Raw genomic sequence first — 20,837 nt, forward strand, 5'->3', positions numbered from 1 at the left:
ACTCTCCTCCCCGACCCCTCTGAGCTGGAGTGTGTGAGGCCCTGCAGGGCCCTGGGTGCCCCACCCGCCTGCTTACCTCTTGGAGCTGAGCTTCCACGCTGCCTCCTGCACCCGGATGGCGGGAGACAAGGGGGGCCCATGGCCCTCCACGGCGCTGACGGAGCTGGGGTAGCGGGTGGGGCGGGGAAAACGGCCCAGGGCAGTGTTGTTGGCATTGTTGATGTTGGCATTGGAGCCAGTGGATGAGTAGCTGCTGGGGGTGAAGGTGGAGTCCACCAGTTTCTCATGGGATGGGGACTCGGTGTCGCCTGGGCTGTTGGTGGCCTTGTTGATGTGTAGCGGGCGCTGAGTGGTGAAGGTCTGGGGGAAGGTGCTCCGGCTGTCGCTTTGGTAGTAGCTGACATGGTTGCCGAACAGGCCACCGGCCCTCTGCAGGCAAGACAGGAGGGGTGGGTGGAGGAGGACGCCTCCGTGGCAACCTCTCCTCTGCAGCCACCCCAAGGGAAGTTGTCTGCCCTCTGAGAGCACGCAGGGCAGCATGTGGTGGGCGGGGATTCTTCACCCACGTGGCCTGGCAGCTGGAATGGCAGGGACCCATCAGTCCCCTCTGGAAGGGCTGGGGGAATAGTGAGGGACAGGACATCCTGTGGGAGCCAGCCAGGCTGGGCAACCGCTGCCTGGGGAGTTTCTAATGAGCCTGTGGAAGACTGGGGTTGAGTTCAAGGATGAGTCTAGTGTGCCCAGCCCCCCCTGCACCTGGGAGGGGTGGCAGCTGAGGCGCTGCGAGGTCTGAGGGGCGGGGAAGGGCCCGAGGCTCCAACAAGATTTAAAAATGGAACTCCATCTGGCTCACTGGGCTAGAAACTGTGTTAGCCAAAGGCTTTGAAAATAAAGATGATGGATTTACTACCTCTATTATATTATGGCCTCCTTTCCTGTGTGTGTTTGTGTGTGTGTGTGGGGGGGGGGGGGGGGTGGCGGGCGGGGGGAGGGGGGGAGTGTCTTAGAGATTTCAGATCTGGAACCGGGCTCATGCCCAGCATTCTTTCCTTGTCCTGGGCAAGTGGGCAAGTAGCTATTGGCAAGGTTGGTTGGCGGGGTCTGGGCAGGGCCGTGTCAACCTGCTGCTGTGTCCCTGAGGCCACTCAGTAACGCACACTTCGCAGTGATGAGAATGAGGATGTGATGACAGGTCAGGTACAGGCAGGACCACTTCCTCTCGCCTCCCTGTGTTTCCATAGCCTGGGGACCCGGGCACGGGCTGGGAGGGACAGGTGTGCGCTGGCCCTCGCTGGAGAAACACTTAGATAAATGCCTTCGGGATTGGGCAGGTGCCACAAATGAAGGGAGAGAGCTGGATGCAAGAGCCCAGGCGGTCCGGTCATGTTGTTTCTACTGTGAGCACTGAAGCCCAGCCTCCGGCCCAGGGGAGGAGGGGCAGGGCTGGAGGGACCTGTGACCTGGAGAACACATGTCCCGTCGAGGGGACAACTGCCCCTGGGCTCCAGCCCTCTGCTGCCGTGGGGGCCACAGCCTAACATTGACAGGGCTTCGCATGCTTTAAAGAGAAACTGGAAGTCTAGATTTTTATTTGAATGTGCCCGATTTTCAAATGTTGGCGAACTAAATGGGCCTGCATGTTAGCTGTGGCCCAAGGGCCATCACTTTGCAGCTTCTAATGTATTTTCTCCTTGGAAACATTTCCCTTGGAAAATGGGTCCCTCTTCCTCCTCCCAGAGCCCGAGATGCCCTCAGAGCTGCCATGTCCTGGAAGCCCTGGCTTGAGAGGGAGTTGGGCTTGGAAAAGGGGATGGGGAGGAAATAGCTGGTGGGCAGAGCTGGAATCTGCCACAGAACTCGGGCCTTTCTCCCTGGGTTTTCTTGTCAGGACACCAGTCCACCCTCCTGCTTCAACTGAACTTGATTAAGGTGGAGAGTGCTCTGTAGCATCCGCCTACCCTGAAGATGTCGTCTTCAGAGGCGGCAGACACAGCCTCCTTCATGGCTTTGTCTAGTTCCTCTTCAGCTGTCAGGTCTCCGGAGATGGCCCGTCGGATCTCGGGCCCGATGTCGTGCAGCGTGCGCAAGCCAGCCTGGAACCCAGAGGGACGCGTGAGCCCAGGGCCCCTGCCCAGCCACTCACCCGCATGTCTCCCCAGGCAGGGAGCCCCCAAAAGGCATCCTGTGTGTGCGAACTGGGCGTCTCTGGGACCGCTCTGTCTGGATCCAAGTGGAAGAACCCAGGCTCATACCCAGGAGAGATGAAGGCACAGTAGGTGGCAGGGGCTGTCAGGGAACCTCAGCCCCGCTCCAGAGCCTGGGCACCGTGGAGCAGGCAGGGCCATGCGGGCAGTGTGTGTGGAGAGAACACAGAGGGAAAGGACTATGTTCCCTTCGCGCATCTACCTTCTGAAGGGACCTGGCTCCCGCCCACTGGTGAGAGACTTGGACCCTGGCCCGAGGTCAGAGGAAGGTGGCCAGGTCTTTCCTTGGGGTGTGGCCCCACTGGCTCCTCACCTGTAGGGACAAGGCGTTCCTCTGAGAGGGCTTGCCCACGAGGCCCTGCTCTTTGCGCTTCTTGAACTTCCGGAAGTACTCTTGGATCAGGAAAGTAGCATAAAACTTGCCGACCGTGACCTCATCATCTGACATTCAAAGAGAGAACAGGGAATTGGAGATGGACAAGGGGAATTCAGTTGGGCTTTATTAATTTATTTTTCAGCAGCCAAACTTTAAAAATTTTTAAATTTATATTTTGAAGAGATAGTACATTCACATGGTTCAAAAAGACAAAACTATATAAAAAATTATATAGTGAATATCCTCTTTCCCACTGTTCCCATCTGTCAGGTTACCACCTCCTAATAGATAAGCTTTTTATTAGTTTCTTGAATATTTTTGCAAAGATTCTTTATGCAAATGCTTTCTGTAAATGAGCAATATATTCTTATTGCCCCCTTTTTAAAGAAAAATACCATATTGTCAAAATTATTTCCCACCTTGCTCCGTTTACTGAACTGACATTGCTACTGTTCTCATTTGATTCTGAAGCTTCAGACCCCCTGCAACCAGTCCCCTAAGTGCAAACATAGTTCTGCTTAAAGGCCAGCAGGAGGGGTGGTGGGAGGAGCACCTTCCTCCTGTGTAAGTTTGGGTTTTTCTTTCAACCAGATAGATTGCGTTGGCTCGGTCCCCTGTCTTGGGAATGAGCCATGTGATGGAGAAGCCAGGAAGTCTCCAACGAGAATATTTCATGCCCTATAAGGAGCCCCTTTGCTCCACCTCCTAGGTCTCTGTGAAGGACAGGGCCACGGGCCTGGGAATCAGCTGGTTGGGTCAGATCTAAGGGCTTGCGATGATCCTCCTGCTTCTAATTGTCCTCAAAGAGAAGCCAAATCCACAGCAGCCCCCTCATTCCCATTGGGAGGAAAGACCCTGAGACCCTGTCCAGGGCAGTCGGGGAGGAAGTGTTGCAGGGAAAAGAGCTTGGCGCTCTGGCATCCCTCAGACCTGGGTTCAAATCCCAAATCTGCTAGGTCCTCACAGCGTAGCCTTGGGCCAGCTACTTAGTCTCTAAGAACTTTGATTCTTTGAGCAAACATCATAGAAACGTTATAAGGAGCAAATAAAATACTGTATGTAAGCCGTCAGGTGCCTCCTGTCCAACTCTGTGACTCCACTTAGTCCCAGTCCTGCCTTCCCGCTGGGAAGTGGTTCTCAACAGGGGTGGGTGTCACCTTTTAAAAAGTGTTTTGAGGCTGGTGGGATGTTTTCAGTTGACATGGTGACTTGGGGTGCTACTGGTACTAAGTGGCTCTCGATGTGGCCCTTAAGCACAGATATGTTTTGCACAATAAATAATAGCTTCGCACTCTTTCAAGTACTATGATAGGACATCCATGTGGGGGACAACCTGCTTATAGTTATCTGAGCTAAGAACCTAACTTCATTTTACATAGTTTTAATATATCCAGAATTTTCCAGGAACATAGCTGCTGTGTAAGTTGACAGAAGACTCTGCTTCACCTGCCCCGATGGAATCTGCGTCCCCGCTGTCGTTGACCTGCCTGTCTCAGGCAGCATGTGTTCTTTGCATGTGCATGCATGTAGGTGTATGTATATATATGTGCGTGTGTAAAGTTGTTTAAATATACTTAGGCTTTATGCTTCAAAATGACAAAAACAAGATATTGACAATATTCAATCATCTTACTTCCTTTAAACACTTAATTGTTATACGTGGGTGCATACAAGCATTCCTTCAGTTAGTTATAACTTTATATATTGAAAGCCATTAGATTTCAATACATTTTATATTAGTTAAAGCATTATATTAATATTTTGGAAATTACATGTGTGAGAAGGCTGTTTTACCTATGGCTCAGGACAGCGGTAGGGGCTGTGGGTGCACAGGGCTGAGCAACATGCCCTGAGAAGGACACACACAGCTCCCACCAGGAGGCGCTCTCAGGACCCATTTATGACAAGAGCCATCAGGCCAGGGGTTTATGGGGAAACTTAAAAGTTTCCTTGAAGTTCTGCCAAACCTCAAGCTTTGAGAGGCCTCTCTGACTTAATCTGCGAAATGCAGGACTGGACTCGACCTCCAACCCGACGGTCTGTATTTGAGTTTGTGGAGGGTGTGGCACCCTCGTCCCTTCTAACCAGGAGGGCCTTTCAGCCCACCAGCAGGGTTCGGGGAGAGCAGATTTCCCACAAGCCTAGCAACTCAAGAACCAGGCAAGTGGTGAGTTTGCGGAGACCGGGAAGCACTTACCACCCGCGGGGGGCACCACTTGGTCCAGCAGCTTCATGCTGGTCCGCTTCCAGATCTTCTTGATTATGGCCCGCAGCTCCTCATTGGCTTGTTCCAGGTTCCCTGAGGGGAGGGAGACAGACACAAGGCTGAAAAGATCATCCGACTCTTGGAGGCTCCCCCCCCCCCCCCCCCCCCCCCGCCACGGGGTGTGCTCTCAGCATCAAGTGCCTCACAGATGGTCCTGATCCCTTGTTTCCCTCTTTCTCCCCTGTCTTGTGCCCTGTCCAATGCCATTCCTTCTTGGCCTGCTACTCAGTGGGCCAGGGGCGTCCCTTCACCTCACACACTGCTTTTCCTTGTGGGCGGCACTTAGGACTGACAAGGCTGCTGGTACTGGACAGAGCTCAGCAGCCATCTGGCGGGAGAGCACAGGGGCTCTCCCTGGATGGCATTTCTCAGGGCCCCCGTGGTTGCCAGGGAGACGTGGGTGATTGGAAGAAGAGCAGTCTCCCCAGTGTCAAAGCCCTTTGCTGAGTCTCCTGCAGGGAGCAGGTGGCACAGCCTCAGTGTGGAGGCAGAAATTGAAGACACTGGATTCTCTGGGTCTACCTTCCCCACTGGCAAAACAGGCTAATGAGGTGTTCACCCCATGTGGCCTCTGGGATAATGGCCTTATTGCCATATGAGAGGAAAGCTGAGACCTGCAGCTGTGAGACAGGATGTAAGATGCCCCCAACCTGCCTCCCACCACCACTGATATATGCACCCCTGCACAGTCCCTGGCCTGTGACCAGAACGGATTTCACCCTGTGAGTAGGTTATATTACATGGCACATATGACCCTGAGATGGGGAGGTTATCTAGGTGAGCCCGACCTAATCACATGAGCTCTTTAACAATAGAGAGTTCTCAGGTACAAACTTCCAGTATAAAATAAGTAAGTCCTGGGAATATAATGCACAGCTTGGTGACTATAGTTAGTACTGTATTGCAATTTAAAAGTTGCTAAGAGAGTAGATCTTAAAAGTTCTCATCACAAGCCCTGGATGGGTGGCTCAGTTAGTTGGAGCATCATCCTGTACACCAAAAGGTTGCAGGTTCAATTCCCGGTCAAGGCACATACCTAGGTTGCGGGTTTGGTCTGTGGTTGGGTTGCGTACGGGAGGCAACCAATCAATGTTTCTCTCTCTCTCTCTCTCTCTCTCTCTCTCATCAATGAACATAGCCTCAGGTGAGGATTAAAAAAAGTTATCATCACAAGAAAAATATTATAACTATACATGGTGATGAATGTTAACTAGCATTATTGTGGTGATCATTTTACAACATATACAAATAACAAATCACTAAGTTGTATACCTGAAACTATTATAATGTTATATGTCAATTGTACCTCAATAAAAAACAAAACAAACAAAAAATAAACGTGTGAAGAGGGTCAAAAGGTGGAAGTAGAGAGTTCTCTCCAGCTGGGAGCAGGAGTGAGAGAGATGGTGGCGTGGGCCTGGAAGAAAGCACACACCGTGTTGGGAGCTGAGCTGAGAGAGGCAGCCTCTGGGGCTGAGTGGTCCCAGCAGAGAGCCAGCCCTGCAACTGCATGAAGTGAATCCTGCCAACAACCTGAATGAGCTGGAAGTGGGTTCTTCCCTGGAGCCTCTGGGAGAGGACACATCCTGACCAGTATCCCGTTGGCCTTGTACAGCCCTGAGCACAGAACTCAGCTACCCCATGGCTCCCCTCCTGACCTACAAAATTGGGAGCCAATACCTGGGTGTTGTTTCAAGACAAGAAATGTGTGGTAATTGGTTATACAGCAATAGGAAACCAATACTGGCAGACCTCTATGATATTCCGTTTTAGACCACTGCAATAAAGCGAATGTTGCAATTAAGCCAGTCACAATTTTTTTTGGTTTCCCAATGCATATAAACATTATGTTTACACTATACTGTAGTTTATTAATTATACAATAGCATTATCGATATATATAAAAGCCGAAGTGACTGTTACGACCGGATGACTGGCCAATAGCTATGATGCACACTGATCACCAGGGGGCAGACGCTCAATGCAGTAGCTGCTCCCTGGTGGTCAGTGAGCTTCCACAGCCAACCTCCCTCAGCCGGCCAACCTCCCGTGCTCCCTGCCCCCCAGATTGCCCCGATTGGGAGACGGCCCTGATTGGCCTGATCGCCAGCCAGGCTGAGGAACCCCACCCATGCACGAATTCATGCACCAGGCCTCTAGGGTCTATATAAACAATGTAAATACCTTAATTGAAAAATATTGTTAAAAAATGGTAACCATCAGCTGAGCCTTCAGCAAGTCCTAATCCTTTTGCTGGTGGAGGGTCTTGCCCTAGCTGCAATGAGCAATAAAGTGAGGTCTGTGTGATGAATCGCTTAGTGCTGCTCTGCAGGGAGGCAGCACGGCCAGAGCTGATCAGGCTGCCTGCGCTGGAATCCGCCCTGTGGCCCTGCCAGAGAGGCTCCCTTTGAAGGAAGCCCAACAGGAGCAAGCAGAGGTGGCAAGGGAGAGTGGCGGGCACCTGAATCCCCTGTGAGAACGTCACCTGAGCCAAAGGGCAGTCTTGGCATTCTAGTTGTGGAGGGAGTCCTTCATGGTTATGCTCCCTTCCTGGGTAAGGTAGCTAGTGGTTTCTGACATATGCAGTGAAAGAGTCCAAATTAATACAATGCTCAAATATACTTATCTTATGTAGTGGGTTGAATAGTGTTCCCTCCAAATTCATGTCCACATGGAACCTTGGCATATGACCTTAGTTGGAAATAGAGTCTTTGTGGATGTGATTAGTTAAGATGAGCTTGTACTCATCAGGGGGCCCTAAATCCAGTGTGACTGGTGTCCTTATCAGATGAGGAGACATGTGGAGGCACACAGGGAAGAAGGCCAGGAGAGGATGGAGGCAGAGACTGGAGGGAGGCAGCCACCAGGAGCCAGGAGAGAGGCAGGGAACAGCTCCCCCTCAGAGCCGAAAGGGAACCCCCTGACACCTTGACTTTGGGTTTCTGGCCACCTGAACTGTGAGAGGAAACATTTCTGTCCCGTCTGCTACAGTCTGCTACCATGGACTTAGGCAACAAATCCATCTTCCAAAAGAACTTTTAAATTTTTTCAGGCTTCAGTTTATTCTCACGATTAGCTGTGTACCTGGGGAACGTCACTAGCAGTTGTTGCACATCATCTAAGTATTTAAACATATCTTCCTTCTGCATCCCAAAGTTCTGTGTGGCTTGGGACTGGTTCTCTGAAGAAGGTGATAATTTCTGTCCAATTCCTTCCACGCTCAAAAGTCTGAAGGGTGATGACTGGTGAAGACTTTATCCTCACAAGTTGAGATGCTTTCTCACATTTCTTTCCAGTGGCTTCTAAGAACTTGCCTTTGTCTTCTACACTTAAGAGATTAACACTATGGGGGAGGGTTTGTCTCCGATAAAGGTTTGCCCCTGAGCTGGCACTGTGGGCCCTTTGGTAGCTATTCCTTTTTTTTTTTCTTTTTCTTTCCAAATTTCATGTTATTCTGGTAAGAACACTTAACAGGAGATCTACCCACCAGACAGAATTTTAAGCATACAAAACAGTGCTGTGAGCCATAGGGACAATGCTATGCAGTAGATAAATGTCTTCATGTTTCAAGTTTCCTTTAATTGTTGAAGCCAGTTACCATGTGGCTGGCTTCTCCCGCCCCCGAGCGCTCATTTCCTGGAGCCTGGTCATGTGTCCTGGGTATTTGGGAGCAGCGCCTTTGGCACTGTCAGCAGCGGTTGGTATTCTTTAGCTGGGGCTTGGTTTGCACTGACAGCGCATCTTCAACAGTGAGGACTCGGGCCTCCGTGCACCAGCGCTATTCAGTCCTCCAAGGAATGAAAATGTGTTCCCTCAATTTACCTCAGGCTGTAAGTCCTGCACAGTATTCCTTCTCGCAGTCATCACACCTTCTCCCTTAGAGAAGGAAACCTTTCCTCCTGGACATAATTGTAATAGTCATTGCAGAAATTTGGAAAGTAACAGAAGTAAAGGGAGAAGGTAAACATCACTGCTCACTCTACTACTCAGTGAGAATCATGTTAACATAATAAATGTCCTTCCAGTTTTTCTCCTTGCTATATACACACAGTACATTAAATGTGTGTTCAGTTGTTCCCGTGTGAAGAATAGGCGTACTTACATCCACTTCAGATTGAGCTATTGCATTAGCTACCGAGAGTATATTCGTTGTTTCTTTTTACTAGTAGCTTAGCAGCAGAACTTGAACCATTTTTAATTTTTTTAAAGATTAGCTCATTATTTTTGACATGTATTGGGTTGGCCTGTTTTTGTTTTCTTTCCTTTAGGATGTTCCTATTATTTTCTGGAAGGCTTTAACTGAGAGAAGGCACCTCTCCGGGATGCTCGCTGAAGTGACTCCCCTCGTAGCAGCTCATTACCCTCTTATCTGACGATGAAGAAGCTTAAGCAGAGAGAACACACAACTTGTCACAGATGTGATCCAAGTCAGGCCTCCCTCTCCCTGCCCAGCTCCTTCCGTTGCGCCCAGGATGCGCGGCTGGCAGCCCGCGCCTCTCAGACTGAAGCATGAGCAGGGAAAGAAGACATACTGCTTCTCTCTGTGCTTTCTTTGTTCTCTAGATGAGGGTTTCAAACTTCACTTCCTGTCTGAATCCTAATGTGGCTGGTTGAACATGCAGATTCCCGAGCCTGCTCTGAGCCTCAGATTTGGAGATCTGGGCTGGTGTGTGGAACTCAGTATTTTAAAGAAACTCTAATAGTTGAATCTGAGGCAGGTGGTCTTTTGATCACTCTCTGAGAAACACTATATAACAGACTAGAAGGTCCTACAGCAAATACAACTCTTAGGTACATTTCATATAGCCTTTTCCACAGATGGTTCAGGAAAACATCAATTACACAGACAGCCGATTATTGCAGCCAAAGCGGCTGCAGCCCGCAGGGTGCTTTTGTGCAAACTAGAAGAAGGTGTCCCTCCATGTGGACACGGGCCCAGGGAGCACAGCCTGTCTAGTGGAGCACAGGTGTGATCTTAACCCCTACCCGTGAGCTGGCTGAGCCCTTGTGCCACTGTATGTGATGACTTCGACCATAGTCACCGTTTGCCACTATGACCCCTTCCCCACACAGGGCTTTTTTTTTAACCCTCACCTAAGGATATGTTTTTATTATTTTTTAGAGAGGGAGATAAAAAGATAAGAAAACGGGGGGGGCAGAGAGAGAGAGAGAGAAGAGAAACATGATCAGTTAACTCCCGCACACGCCCCAAATGGGGATTGAACATACAACCTAGGTATGTGCCCTGATTGATTCTTTTTAAAAAAATATATTTTTATTGATTTCAGAAAGAGGAAGAGAGAGAGGAAGGGGGAGAGAGAGAGAGAGAGAGAGAGAGAGAGAGAGAGAGAGAGAGAGAGAGAAACATCACTGATGAGAGAGAATCATTGATCGGCTGTCTCCTGCATGCCCCACACTGGGAATTGAGCTCGCAACCTGGGCATGTGCCCCGACCGGGAATCAAACTGTGACCTCCTGGTTCATGGGTTGGTGCTCAACCACTGAGCCATGCCGGCCGGGCCCTGATTGATTCTTGTATGTGCCCTGACCGGGGATTGGACCCGCAATCTTCACATATCAAGACAACTCTCTAACCAGCTGGGCTACCCATCCAGAGTCCACACAGATTTTTTAGTTTAAAAAGAATGTTGAGCCTTTGAGAGGCCCATTTGCAGACAATTCAATTTCATTTAGGTGAGGCTTGGTCTTGCTTCAGGTAATACTCACCTTTTACTGGTTTTTGAATGATACCCTGTGACTTCAAGAGTTGGAAAGCTAGAGTTCAACATGAATAAGCTAGAGGCCATTCAAGAGGCAAAGGGAACAGGACGAGGCCCCGTTTGTAACCCTGAGGTGAGTTATTGCTGAGCCACAGCTCCGCGCAGGACGGGAAGGCCCTGGGCCTCTGCAGGTGCCGACCACCTCTAGCTGGTGTGCCAGGTCTTCTGGGGGCTCTTCCAGTGCCCTGTGGGTGATTCTTACCTTCTGTTTTGATCCTCAGGGCTGTCCGGACCAGGGCAAATAGGGTGGCATTGAACATGACCGTCCCATCACTGTTCAGAGGCATATTCATGGAGACCAGACGCTGGAGGGGAAAGGGAGGCAGAGCTGGTGATTACAGCAAACAGTTCTCAAAGGACCCACAGAATCACCATGGCAGGAGGACGCTGGGAGGGAGCCTCTAAACATGTGTGCATGTGTCTGGAGTGGACGGGCATGTAGAAGCAGGAGCCACTGAAATGTATTCAAAACCTGTTCTGGGAGAATCTTGGCTTTGCTACGGATACTCTCACCCAGCTGCACAGAGTGAGGGAGGGATGGAAGTTGTCCCTGTTAGACCCTTGCTTCCAACCCCTTCCCCGTTCAAATGTTGCTCATGCGTATGGATGTGCTCTCTACTGGCAACAGAGAACAGCTGTGTGCAGGCATTTGCTGGGAGCCACCTGCCAGCCCACATTCGTCTAACGCCTGATAAGAGAGACAATGACGGGAGATGCTTGCAGGAGATGCATTTGTCCTTTTTTTCTGTATATTGAAAAACCTACCTCTACGTCAGGCTGGATCAGAGGCTTGCTGACACTGGATAGGATTGGGTTGCCCTCTCTCCTCCTTCCCCACCCCCCAACATTGCTGCCATGGCACTCTGCTCAGAGTGGGGCCCTCAGTATATACCAGGGTCACTGTGAGAAAAGGCACCATGAAATTCATTCTGGCATCTGCTCCGAGGATGTGGTCAAGGCTATTATTCGTTAGATCACAGGGTGTCCTCCTGTCAATCGTGTTGCCAAGAAGGGTTATAATAGCTCTGAGTGACTTTTCCAGCGGTCTCTGGGAAGTGCCAGCTCTATCGCAGCCTGTGCAGGCCCATCTGGAGGCCCCGATGGAACTGCAGCCTCATTCATCGCCACTCTTGTTTCCCACTATGCTTTCCCTGACGTTTAATTTGTGCTCTTTGTTTCTCATATCTTTTGCACCCTGGGAAATCTTCTAAAATCTTTTTTTTTTTTTTTTTTTTGGAATGAAGTGGAGGTACAAGTGAGGAAAAACTGAGTAAAACAGAGCACAAGTAGAAGGTTCTATATTCTGTCAATTCCCCATTTTCCATGAGTGGGCCATCCACAGAGCTGAACTTTTCTACTTGTGTTTCTTCCTCTGTACAGTTCTCTGACGTCACTGCCCCCCAGCCCCTTTTCAACCTGTCACCATTCCAACATGGAATTCAGAAGGGTGACCATGAGAATTAAAGAAAGAGGGAAGAGAGTGGAAACAGGACTCTTCAGCAAGTGCTGGGCTACATGGCTGGGATTACAGTGAGGCAAGAGAGGGCATACGACTTAAGGGAGTGCTCACTCTCGGGGTGATGCAAGGGCCACATAGGCAAGAGTCAGGTCTAACAGAACCTAGGATGTCTGTCCTCAACATCGTGGACTCACTTGGAAATCTGATGAGCATGATGATTCTCTCCCTGGTACAATTTTGTGGATCCCTGAAGCTGATGCATGGACCTTCTATTGGCCCTGTGATCCTAGGAGAGCACCCTAATCCACCATCCTAGATGGGAGTCTGTGAGGTTGCCTAGGTGGCACAGCGTGCTCTGAACAAGGGCCTTTACTCAGGACTGAGCACAGGGCTCACTGGGACATGAGGCACTCACTTCGCTTTTCCTTTATAGAGGCTGAGAACTTATTGCTGGAAGGAACCTTAAAATTTAACCTGGCTCAGGCTCATTTCTTTAGGCACATAACACAGTGTCTTCACTCCCTTAAAGCACTGGCCTGACCAAGGTTACAAGACAAACAGGCATCTTGCCTCCCATATTTTCTCTCTTTTCCCCATGAACCCAGGTTGTCTCTTACTTTGCAAGCCACACGGTGAGGGCACAGCTTCCCAAAGCCCAGTGGGGGCTGAATCCGCCGGAGCAGGGTCACCACATCCAGGTGTTTGATACGACCCCTAGGAGAGGAAGAAGAGGAGGGAAAGGCCAGTCAGGAGCCATGGTTTTAGCCAGCGGGCCAGGACTCCTGTTCCTGAGAGGTGGGGGCCCACCTATAGGAGGGACTCTCCATAGCTGGAGTCCTATTGGTCAAACTCAGTGCGGAGCTGCAGAATTGCATGGTAAAACTCCAAAACCGATATATACATGTTTAGGTTTTAGTGAGCCATCCAGTGGTGTATGTTCAAAATGGAAGGATTTAGTAGTGCAATGAAATTCTCAACATGTACTTGCTGCTTCAGTCAACTAACCACCTGACCAAAAGGTATTTATTGAGTGTTAGCCAAACATGATGATTGAAAAGGGTATCCTTGGACTTGAGGCAGGAAAGGAGTTGAGATATACCTGGTCCTATTCATCCTAACTTGAGTATCTACCAGTTATTCCAAACACAAGGCTCTTCTATCTTTCCATTCAACTGCAAATTGCAGATATGTTCATGACTTAATCAAAGTGCCTGGCTTCCTACTGCTGGTCCTTGACCCTGGACCCTGGTGCCTGGTACAATTCAGTGTTTCCAGTGGACCCACCCCACGCTAACCCATCTAGACCCTCTTCTAAGGTATGGTTGTGCAATCCTCCCTCTTGGCTTTGGGAATCAGAATTTACGCCTGGGAACTTACTTGGCTTCAGGGTCATACTCTGCCCAGATTCTTTTAAATTCGTCCAAATGGTGGGGACCAAGGATTGACCAGTCCCTTGTCAGGTAGTCAAAGTTGTCCATGATGACAGCTACAAAGAGGTTGATAATCTGCAGAGAACAGAGAGTATGATGAGTTGCCTAAGAGGACCTTCTTATACACTTCCACTTGAATCCACTTTGCCAGCATGGCAGAAGCCGACATTTCTAAAGACCAGCCATATGTCACCATTTACACCACCAGTCCCTGAAACTTGAGCCTCTTGGATATGATCATACATAACACAGCTTCCCTCAGAATTGTGTGTGCTGAACCCACATGTGGGCTGGACAGCTTCCCTCCTAGGCTGCTGGGCAGGGCTGCCAAGAAGAGAGGGCAACTTTATCTGCCACCTTTTCCTCATTCTCCAATCAAAGGGTCAAAAATGTCTAAGTTGCTTCTAGGCCTCCACAGGCATCTCCTCTGTCCTCTGGGACAATGCCACCATGACAAGAGCCAAGAATGGACAAGAGAGATGCTGGCTGCGGTCACTCTGGCTCAGGCTTTCTGTCCTTGTCTCAGTGTGGTTGGACATTCCTACTAACTCAATCTTTCCGCGGCAGCTCTTCTACGGGGTCGCCCTTGCCATGAGCTGTTGCGATGTCAGGGTCAAGCTGCCCCGCCCGACCTGCTCGCTCATTCCCTGTGGCTATTTAGTCCAACTCCAGCTTACCAGGAAGGCACAGAGCATGTAGAAGCTGATGAAGTAGAAGACGGCGAAGCTGCTGCCACAGGGCGCCTCCCCTTCCGTGCTGTTGTGGGGCTCAGACTCCGGGGCGCACTTCTTCCCTGGCATGCAGGCCAGCATGATGTCCTGCCACGCCTCCCCAGTGGCACACCTGGGGCAGAGAGGCAAGAGAACGCAACACCCATGGATTCAAGCCCACATCTCTGGCCCCTTCCCCGGCCCGTTGCAACACAGTATTGTCACTATAGTCACCATGTGTCACATCAGATCCTCAGACCTTATTCACCTTAAAATTGAAGATTGGTACCCTTTTACGAACTTCTTCCTATTCCTCTCCTGGAAACCACTTTTGCATTCCCTGTTTCTATGTGTTTAGATTTTTCAATTCTATTAGTGAATTAAAAAAAATGTTGCTCATGTGATAGGTATAAAATATTTCACTGCTGTTTTAATATGACTAATGTGTTGAGATTTTCATTTCATCTTCTGTTGACTCGCATGTTCATATTCTTGTCTCATGGGCTATTTGTTGTGTTTGTTTTTAGGATTCTTTCTATATTTTTCACATTAATCTTTTTCAGTTATATGCATCACAAGACCTTCTTCTAGTCTGTGGCTTACTTGTCTTTAACTTTATTTATGGTATGTTTTTGATGAATCTAAGTTTTAAATTTCAATGTGGCCAAATTTATAATTTTTTTCTGATTTTTTATTTTTAATAATTTTATAAAGTTTTCCTCTATCGTTTTTTTTTTTTTGCATCTTGTTTAAAATATTTTTCTATATTATGGGTCATAAAAAATTCTCCTCTGTTCTAAACGTTGTAAAATTCTGTTTTTCATAATAACCCATGAATCTGAAATATATTTTTGTACTTCATATTAGGTAGAAATACGCTTTCTCTTTTTCTGTATAGATAACCAATTTTCTTAATACAATTTATTGAATAGTCCATCTTCATCTGCTGATGTGAAATATAGTTTCTGATATAACTGTTTTCCCATACACGCGTGGGCCTCACACTAGCCATTTCATTCTATTCCTAGCAGACCGCACTGCCTTGGCCACTCTGACTTCACAGCTAAGGCTTGCTGTCTCGGGGAGTGGCCCTAGCTTCTTGTTCTTGAAAACTGCCTTGGCTATTAATTTTCCTTTTCTAGTCCATGGGCATGGCAGGGCCAGCTTATCAAGTTCCATGAATAATCCTGTTGAGCATTTCACTGAAATTGCATTAAAATATAGATTAAGTTGGGGAATTTGACATTTTTGTGATATTGTCTCTTAGCCAGGAATATGACACATGTCACCATTTATTTAGGTCCTATTTCATGCTTTTTAATAACATTTTATAATATCACCAAAACCATCTTTGTTAGGCTATTTCTAGGTATCTTATTTAAAATAAACAAAGTATTCTATTATAAATGGTATATTTAAAAAGTTTTATTTTCTGTTTGCAGCTAATGTAGAGGAAATACAGTAAAACCTCGATATAATTGATTAATTCAAGTGGGGGGGGGGGTCTGTTAAAGCCGAAAGTCTGTTATACAATAAAGTAGGTTTTCCAAATGTGTTGTTAAAAAGTGACAAATTAGCCCTATCCGGTTTGGCTCAATCGATAGAACATCAGCCTGCGGACTCGGGGGGTCCCGGGTTCAATTCCAGTCAAGGGCACATGCCTGGGTTGTGGGCTCGATCCCCAGTAGGGGGCGTGCAGGAGACAGCCAATCAATGATTCTCTCATCATTGATGTTTCAATCTCTCTCTCCCTCTCCCTTCCTCTCTCTGAAATCAATAAAAATATTTTTTAAAAAGTTGACAAATTAGTTTACCTGGTTTTATTTATGTAGACATATTTGTGTCATTAAAATTCAGTCTGTACGAAAAGTTTAATTTCAAAGAAAAGTTTTCTATATGTATTACTGTAATTTTAAATATATAGTGAGTAGGTCTAGTAAATGCATGCATTCACCAGTCACCGGGAGAGTAAATGAATGCACACGGCTGGGCGGGGCTTAGCGCAGGTCTGGACATCTGTTGGCACCAGTTAAAAAGGGCTACAGAAAGTCATGGAATGCCCGTGTAACCCGGTGACCCCACTTCTAGGAATATATCCTAAGAAATCAGGTGCTTCTATGTCTCTGAATCTATTTTTGTTCATCAGTTTATGTTGTTTGTTAGATTCCACGTATGAGTGAGATCATGTGGTATTTATCTTTCTCTGACTGGCTTATTTCACTTAGTATAATGCTCTCCAGGTCTATCCATGTTTTTGCAAATAGTAAGAGTTCCTTCTTTTTTTTACAGCTGCCTAGTATTCCATTGTATGAATGTATCACAGTTTTTTAATCCATTCATCTGCTGATGGGCACTTAGGCTGTTTCCAAATCTTAGCTATTATAAATTGCACTGCTGTGAACATAGGGGTGCATATATTTCTTACAGAAAAGCATCCACTTCATTTAGATTTTCAAATATATTGACATAAATTTGTAATAATATTGTCTTATTGGGATTGTCAGATTGAATTAATAAAAAATGTTCCTACTATGTGTTGTCTATAGGAGACACTTTAGATTCAAAGGTACAAGTAGTTTGAAAGTAAAAGAATGAAAAAAAAATCCCTCAAGTTAGAAGCAAATATGTCAGACTGTATTAAAATATAGGCTACTTAGAAGAAATATATATCTAAAATGTAAGAATATAGCAAGGTTTATGTTCAAGTGTGGAAAAAGTATACCACATAAACACTAAAAACAAATAAACAAAAAGCTGGTGTAGATGTATTAATATCACACAAAGTAGAATTTATAATAAAATTATTAAATATGGTTATATGGCTTATAAAATATTGTCAAACGGCTCAAATTGCCCGGGTCAGTGTTGCTGAGTGGTTAAAGCATCGGCCTGTGCACTGAAGGGTTGAGAGTCTGCTTCCACCCCTTGTTGTGTGCTGGAGGCAACCAGTCAATGTGTCCCTCTCACCTCTCACATCGATGTTTCTCTCTCTCTTCCTCTCTCACTCCCTTATACTCTCTCTGAAGAGCCATGGAAGAAATATCCTCAGGTGAGGATTAACAACAAAAGGCTCAAATCATCAAAAAGATATACAAATTTCAAATTCTAAAACAAAAGTTTTTTCTTTGAAAACATTTAATAATAATGCTAATAAACCCCTAGCAATACTGATTAAATGCTGAAAGAGAGAGAGGGAGAATGAGAGCATATAACCAGGGATGAAAAAAAGGACAACACCACTATAGACATTAAAAGATAAAAGGGTATTATTTATGAATAACTGTACATCAATAACTTTGAAACTTTAAATGCAATAAAAAATTCTTAGAAAAATACAATTTATAAAAACTGACCCCAGAGTAAAAGAAAATTTGAATGGGTTTTGATTGTGAAAATCATTAAATCCATAATTGAAAACCTCCTCAAAAATTAAATACCAGGCCCAGATCACCACATTGTTAAATTCTACAAAATACTTAAGGAAGAAATAAAACCAGTGTTAAAACTCATTACAAAACTACATTAATTAACACAATGTGATATAGGTGTAGGATTTATACCAACAAATCAATGCAAAAGGAAAAGATCCATGCCTATATAGACACTTGATATGTGGAAGATTGGATTGCAAACAACTGAAGAAAGGATGGTATTTTCTTTTTTTTTTTTTTTTTTTAATTAAATCTTTATTGTTCAGATTATTACATTTGTTCCTCTTTTTTTCCCCCCCATAACTCCCCTCCTCCCAGTTCCCGCCCCACCCTCCGCCCTCACTCCCCACCCACTGTCCTCATCCATAGGTGCACGATTTTTGTCCAGTCTCTTCCCGAATCTCCCATACCCCTTTCCCCCCCAGGAATAGTCAGTCCATTCCCTTTCTATGTCCCTGATTCTATTATAATCAACAGTTCATTCTGTTCATCAGATTATTTATTCACTTGATTCTTAGATTCACTTGTTGATAGATGCATATTTGTTGTTCATAATTTGTATCTTTACCTTTTTCTTCCTCTTTCCCTTCTTAAAGGATACCTTTCAGCATTTCATATAATCCTGGTTTGGTGGTGATGAACTCCTTTAGCTTTTCCTTATCTGTGAAGCTCTTTATCTGACCTTCAATTCTGAATGATAGCTTTGCTGGATAAAGTAATCTTGGTTGTAGGTTCTTGGTATTCATCACTTTGAATATTTCTTGCCACTCCCTTCTGGCCTGCAAAGTTTCTGTTGAGAAATCAGCTGACAGTCGTATGGGTATTCCCTTGTAGGTAACTGGGTTTCTTTCTCTTGCTGCTTTTAAGATTCTCTCTTTATCTTTTGCTCTTGGCATTTTAATTATGATGTGTCTTGGTGTGGTCCTCTTTGGATTCCTTTTGTTTGGGGTTCTCCGCGCTTCTTGGACCTGTAAGTCCATTTCTTTCACCAGGTGGGGGAAGTTTTCTGTCATTATTTCTTCAAATAGGTTTTCAATATCTTGCTCTCTCTCATCTTCTGGCACCCCTATAATTCTGATGTTGGTACGCTTGAAGCTGTCCCAGAGGCTCCTTACACTATCCTCGCATTTTTGGATTCTTTTTTCATTTTGCTTTTCCGGTTGGGTGTTTTTTGCTTCCTCGCATTTCAAATCATTGACTTGATTCTTGCGCTCCTCTGGTCTGCTGTCGAGAGTCTGTATAATATTCGTTATTTCAGTCCATGTATGCTTAATTTCTAGTTGGTTCCCCAATATAAGATCGAGGGTCTTATTAGTTTTCTTGTAGATCTCATTAAGTTTATCGGCGGCTTCTAAACAGTTCTTGAGAGACCTTAAAAGTGTGGTTCTGAACTCTATATCTTCCATTGACAATTTTGTCCTGTTTCTTTGTCTCCGCATTTTGTTATGCTTCCTTGGTGCACCCCCTAGTGGTCTTTGTTCACAGTCTTATAGTTAAATCTTGATTGTTGTAGCTAATTCCAGGGAGGGTTTGACCTCCAGGCCAAGTGGCTATGAGAATCAGCTGTGTCAGCAGTGAGAGAACTTCTGTCCTCTAGGGAGGTGCTAATCTGGCGTTTGCCTGAGGCTATCCGGCAAATGCCTGTGTGCAGGGCTTGGGCGGGGCGGGTCGCACAGGATCAACAGGGTGGGCCGGAGAGAGCAGTTATGGTGGCTCTCAGTCCTGTCCCCAGGGGCTCTGCCTCTCTGAGTCCCAGCACCCGCTGCAAAGCTCAGAGAGAAAGCTGCACTCGCTCTGACCGAAGCCAGACAGTCCCGCTTCTCCCGTTTGAGTCAGGGTCCCTAAAGACTCGCCCGGATCTGGAGCTCAGAGTCTGCGACTCCCTCCGGATTGAAAACGCCAACCTCGCCCTCCGCCGCCAGCCCGCTCCACGCACTCCGCACCTCAGAATTTGACTTCAGCACTGCGCCTCCTCTGAGTGTCCGTATGCGTTTCTCTTTCCTCCTAGTTGTAGGACTTCCACTCAGGCAGCGTTCCTGTGGTTCTGGGTGATGTCCCTTCCGTTTTTTGGTTTCACTTTTGAAGTAGTTGTTCAAAGCAGCAAACTCCAGCGTTAACCTATGCCGCCATCTTCGAAAGGATGGTATTTTCAAATGACTGGCCTTAGGTTAACCACATATCCACATTCATATGGACAAAAATATTAAATTTGATCTTTATCTTATGCCATACACAATAATCACTTCCAAGTGGATGCAGATCCAAATGTAAATAAAAAACAAGAAAGCTTGTGGCAGATAGAGAAAAATATCTTCATTAACTTGGGAGTATGAAATTTAAATAAGACACAAGATAAAAATATTGATTAAACTGCTCTAATAAAATTAAGAATTTCTCAGAGAGAAACCAAGATGGCGGCATAGGTTAACGCCGGAGATCGCTGCCTCAAACAACCACTTCAGAGATATAACTAAAGGACAGAACGGACATCACCCAGAACCACGGGAAGGCTGGCTGAGTGGAAATTCTACAACTAGGAGGAAAGAGAATATCATACCCAGACTCAGAGGAGGCACAGTGCTGAAGTGAAATACTCAGGTGCGGAGTGTGCGCGCGGAGCGGGCTGGCGGCGGAGGGCGCGGTTGTTGTTTTCAATCGGGAGGGAGTTTCAGACTCTGAGCTCCAGATCCGGGCGAGTCTCTGGGGACCGAGACTCAAACGGGAGAAACGGGACTGTCTGGCTTCGGTCGGAACTCGAAGGCAGCTTTCTCTCCGAGGTTTGCAGCCATTGCTGGGGCTCTGAGAGGCAGAGCCCCTGGGGAAGGAACTGAGAGTCGCCATAACTGCTTGTTCTGCCCGCCCTGTAGATCCCCGGGGACCCGCCCCGCCCAAGCCCTGCGCAGCGCCATTTGACGGATAGCCTCAGGCAAAGGCTAGATTAGCACTGCCCTAGAGATCCAGCACAGAAGCCCTCCCACTACAAACACAGCAGACTCTCATAGCCAGTTAGCCTGGAGGTCAAATCACCCCGGTATTGCCGACATCAATCAAGGCTTAAAGGCAACAAGACTGCGGACAAAGACCACTAGGGGGTGCACCAAGAAAGCATAAAAAATGCGGAGACAAAGAAACAGGACAAAACTGTCAATGGAGGATATTGAGTTCAGAACCACACTTTTAA

At 46.9% G+C, this 20,837-nt stretch overlaps 1 protein-coding gene across 11 annotated transcripts in view; it reads right to left on the reverse strand.

The window, feature by feature from the left end:
- CACNA1C (calcium voltage-gated channel subunit alpha1 C) overlaps positions 1-20,837 on the reverse strand; it is a 698,738-nt gene that overhangs the window by 11,067 nt on the left and 666,834 nt on the right. For all 11 annotated transcript variants that reach the window (XM_036302132.1, XM_036302133.1, XM_036302134.1 and 8 more), the window contains 8 exons: positions 14,193-14,358; positions 13,463-13,590; positions 12,703-12,799; positions 10,829-10,931; positions 4,778-4,879; positions 2,518-2,645; positions 1,959-2,093; positions 77-429 (listed from right to left, as the gene is read on the reverse strand). In XM_036302132.1, coding sequence (XP_036158025.1) covers positions 77-429; positions 1,959-2,093; positions 2,518-2,645; positions 4,778-4,879; positions 10,829-10,931; positions 12,703-12,799; positions 13,463-13,590; positions 14,193-14,358 — 1,212 coding nt within the window. The remainder of the gene's footprint in view (positions 1-76; positions 430-1,958; positions 2,094-2,517; positions 2,646-4,777; positions 4,880-10,828; positions 10,932-12,702; positions 12,800-13,462; positions 13,591-14,192; positions 14,359-20,837) is intronic.

Source organism: Myotis myotis, unplaced genomic scaffold (assembly GCF_014108235.1).
Source record: "Myotis myotis isolate mMyoMyo1 unplaced genomic scaffold, mMyoMyo1.p scaffold_m19_p_3, whole genome shotgun sequence".
Lineage (NCBI taxonomy): Eukaryota > Metazoa > Chordata > Mammalia > Chiroptera > Vespertilionidae > Myotis > Myotis myotis.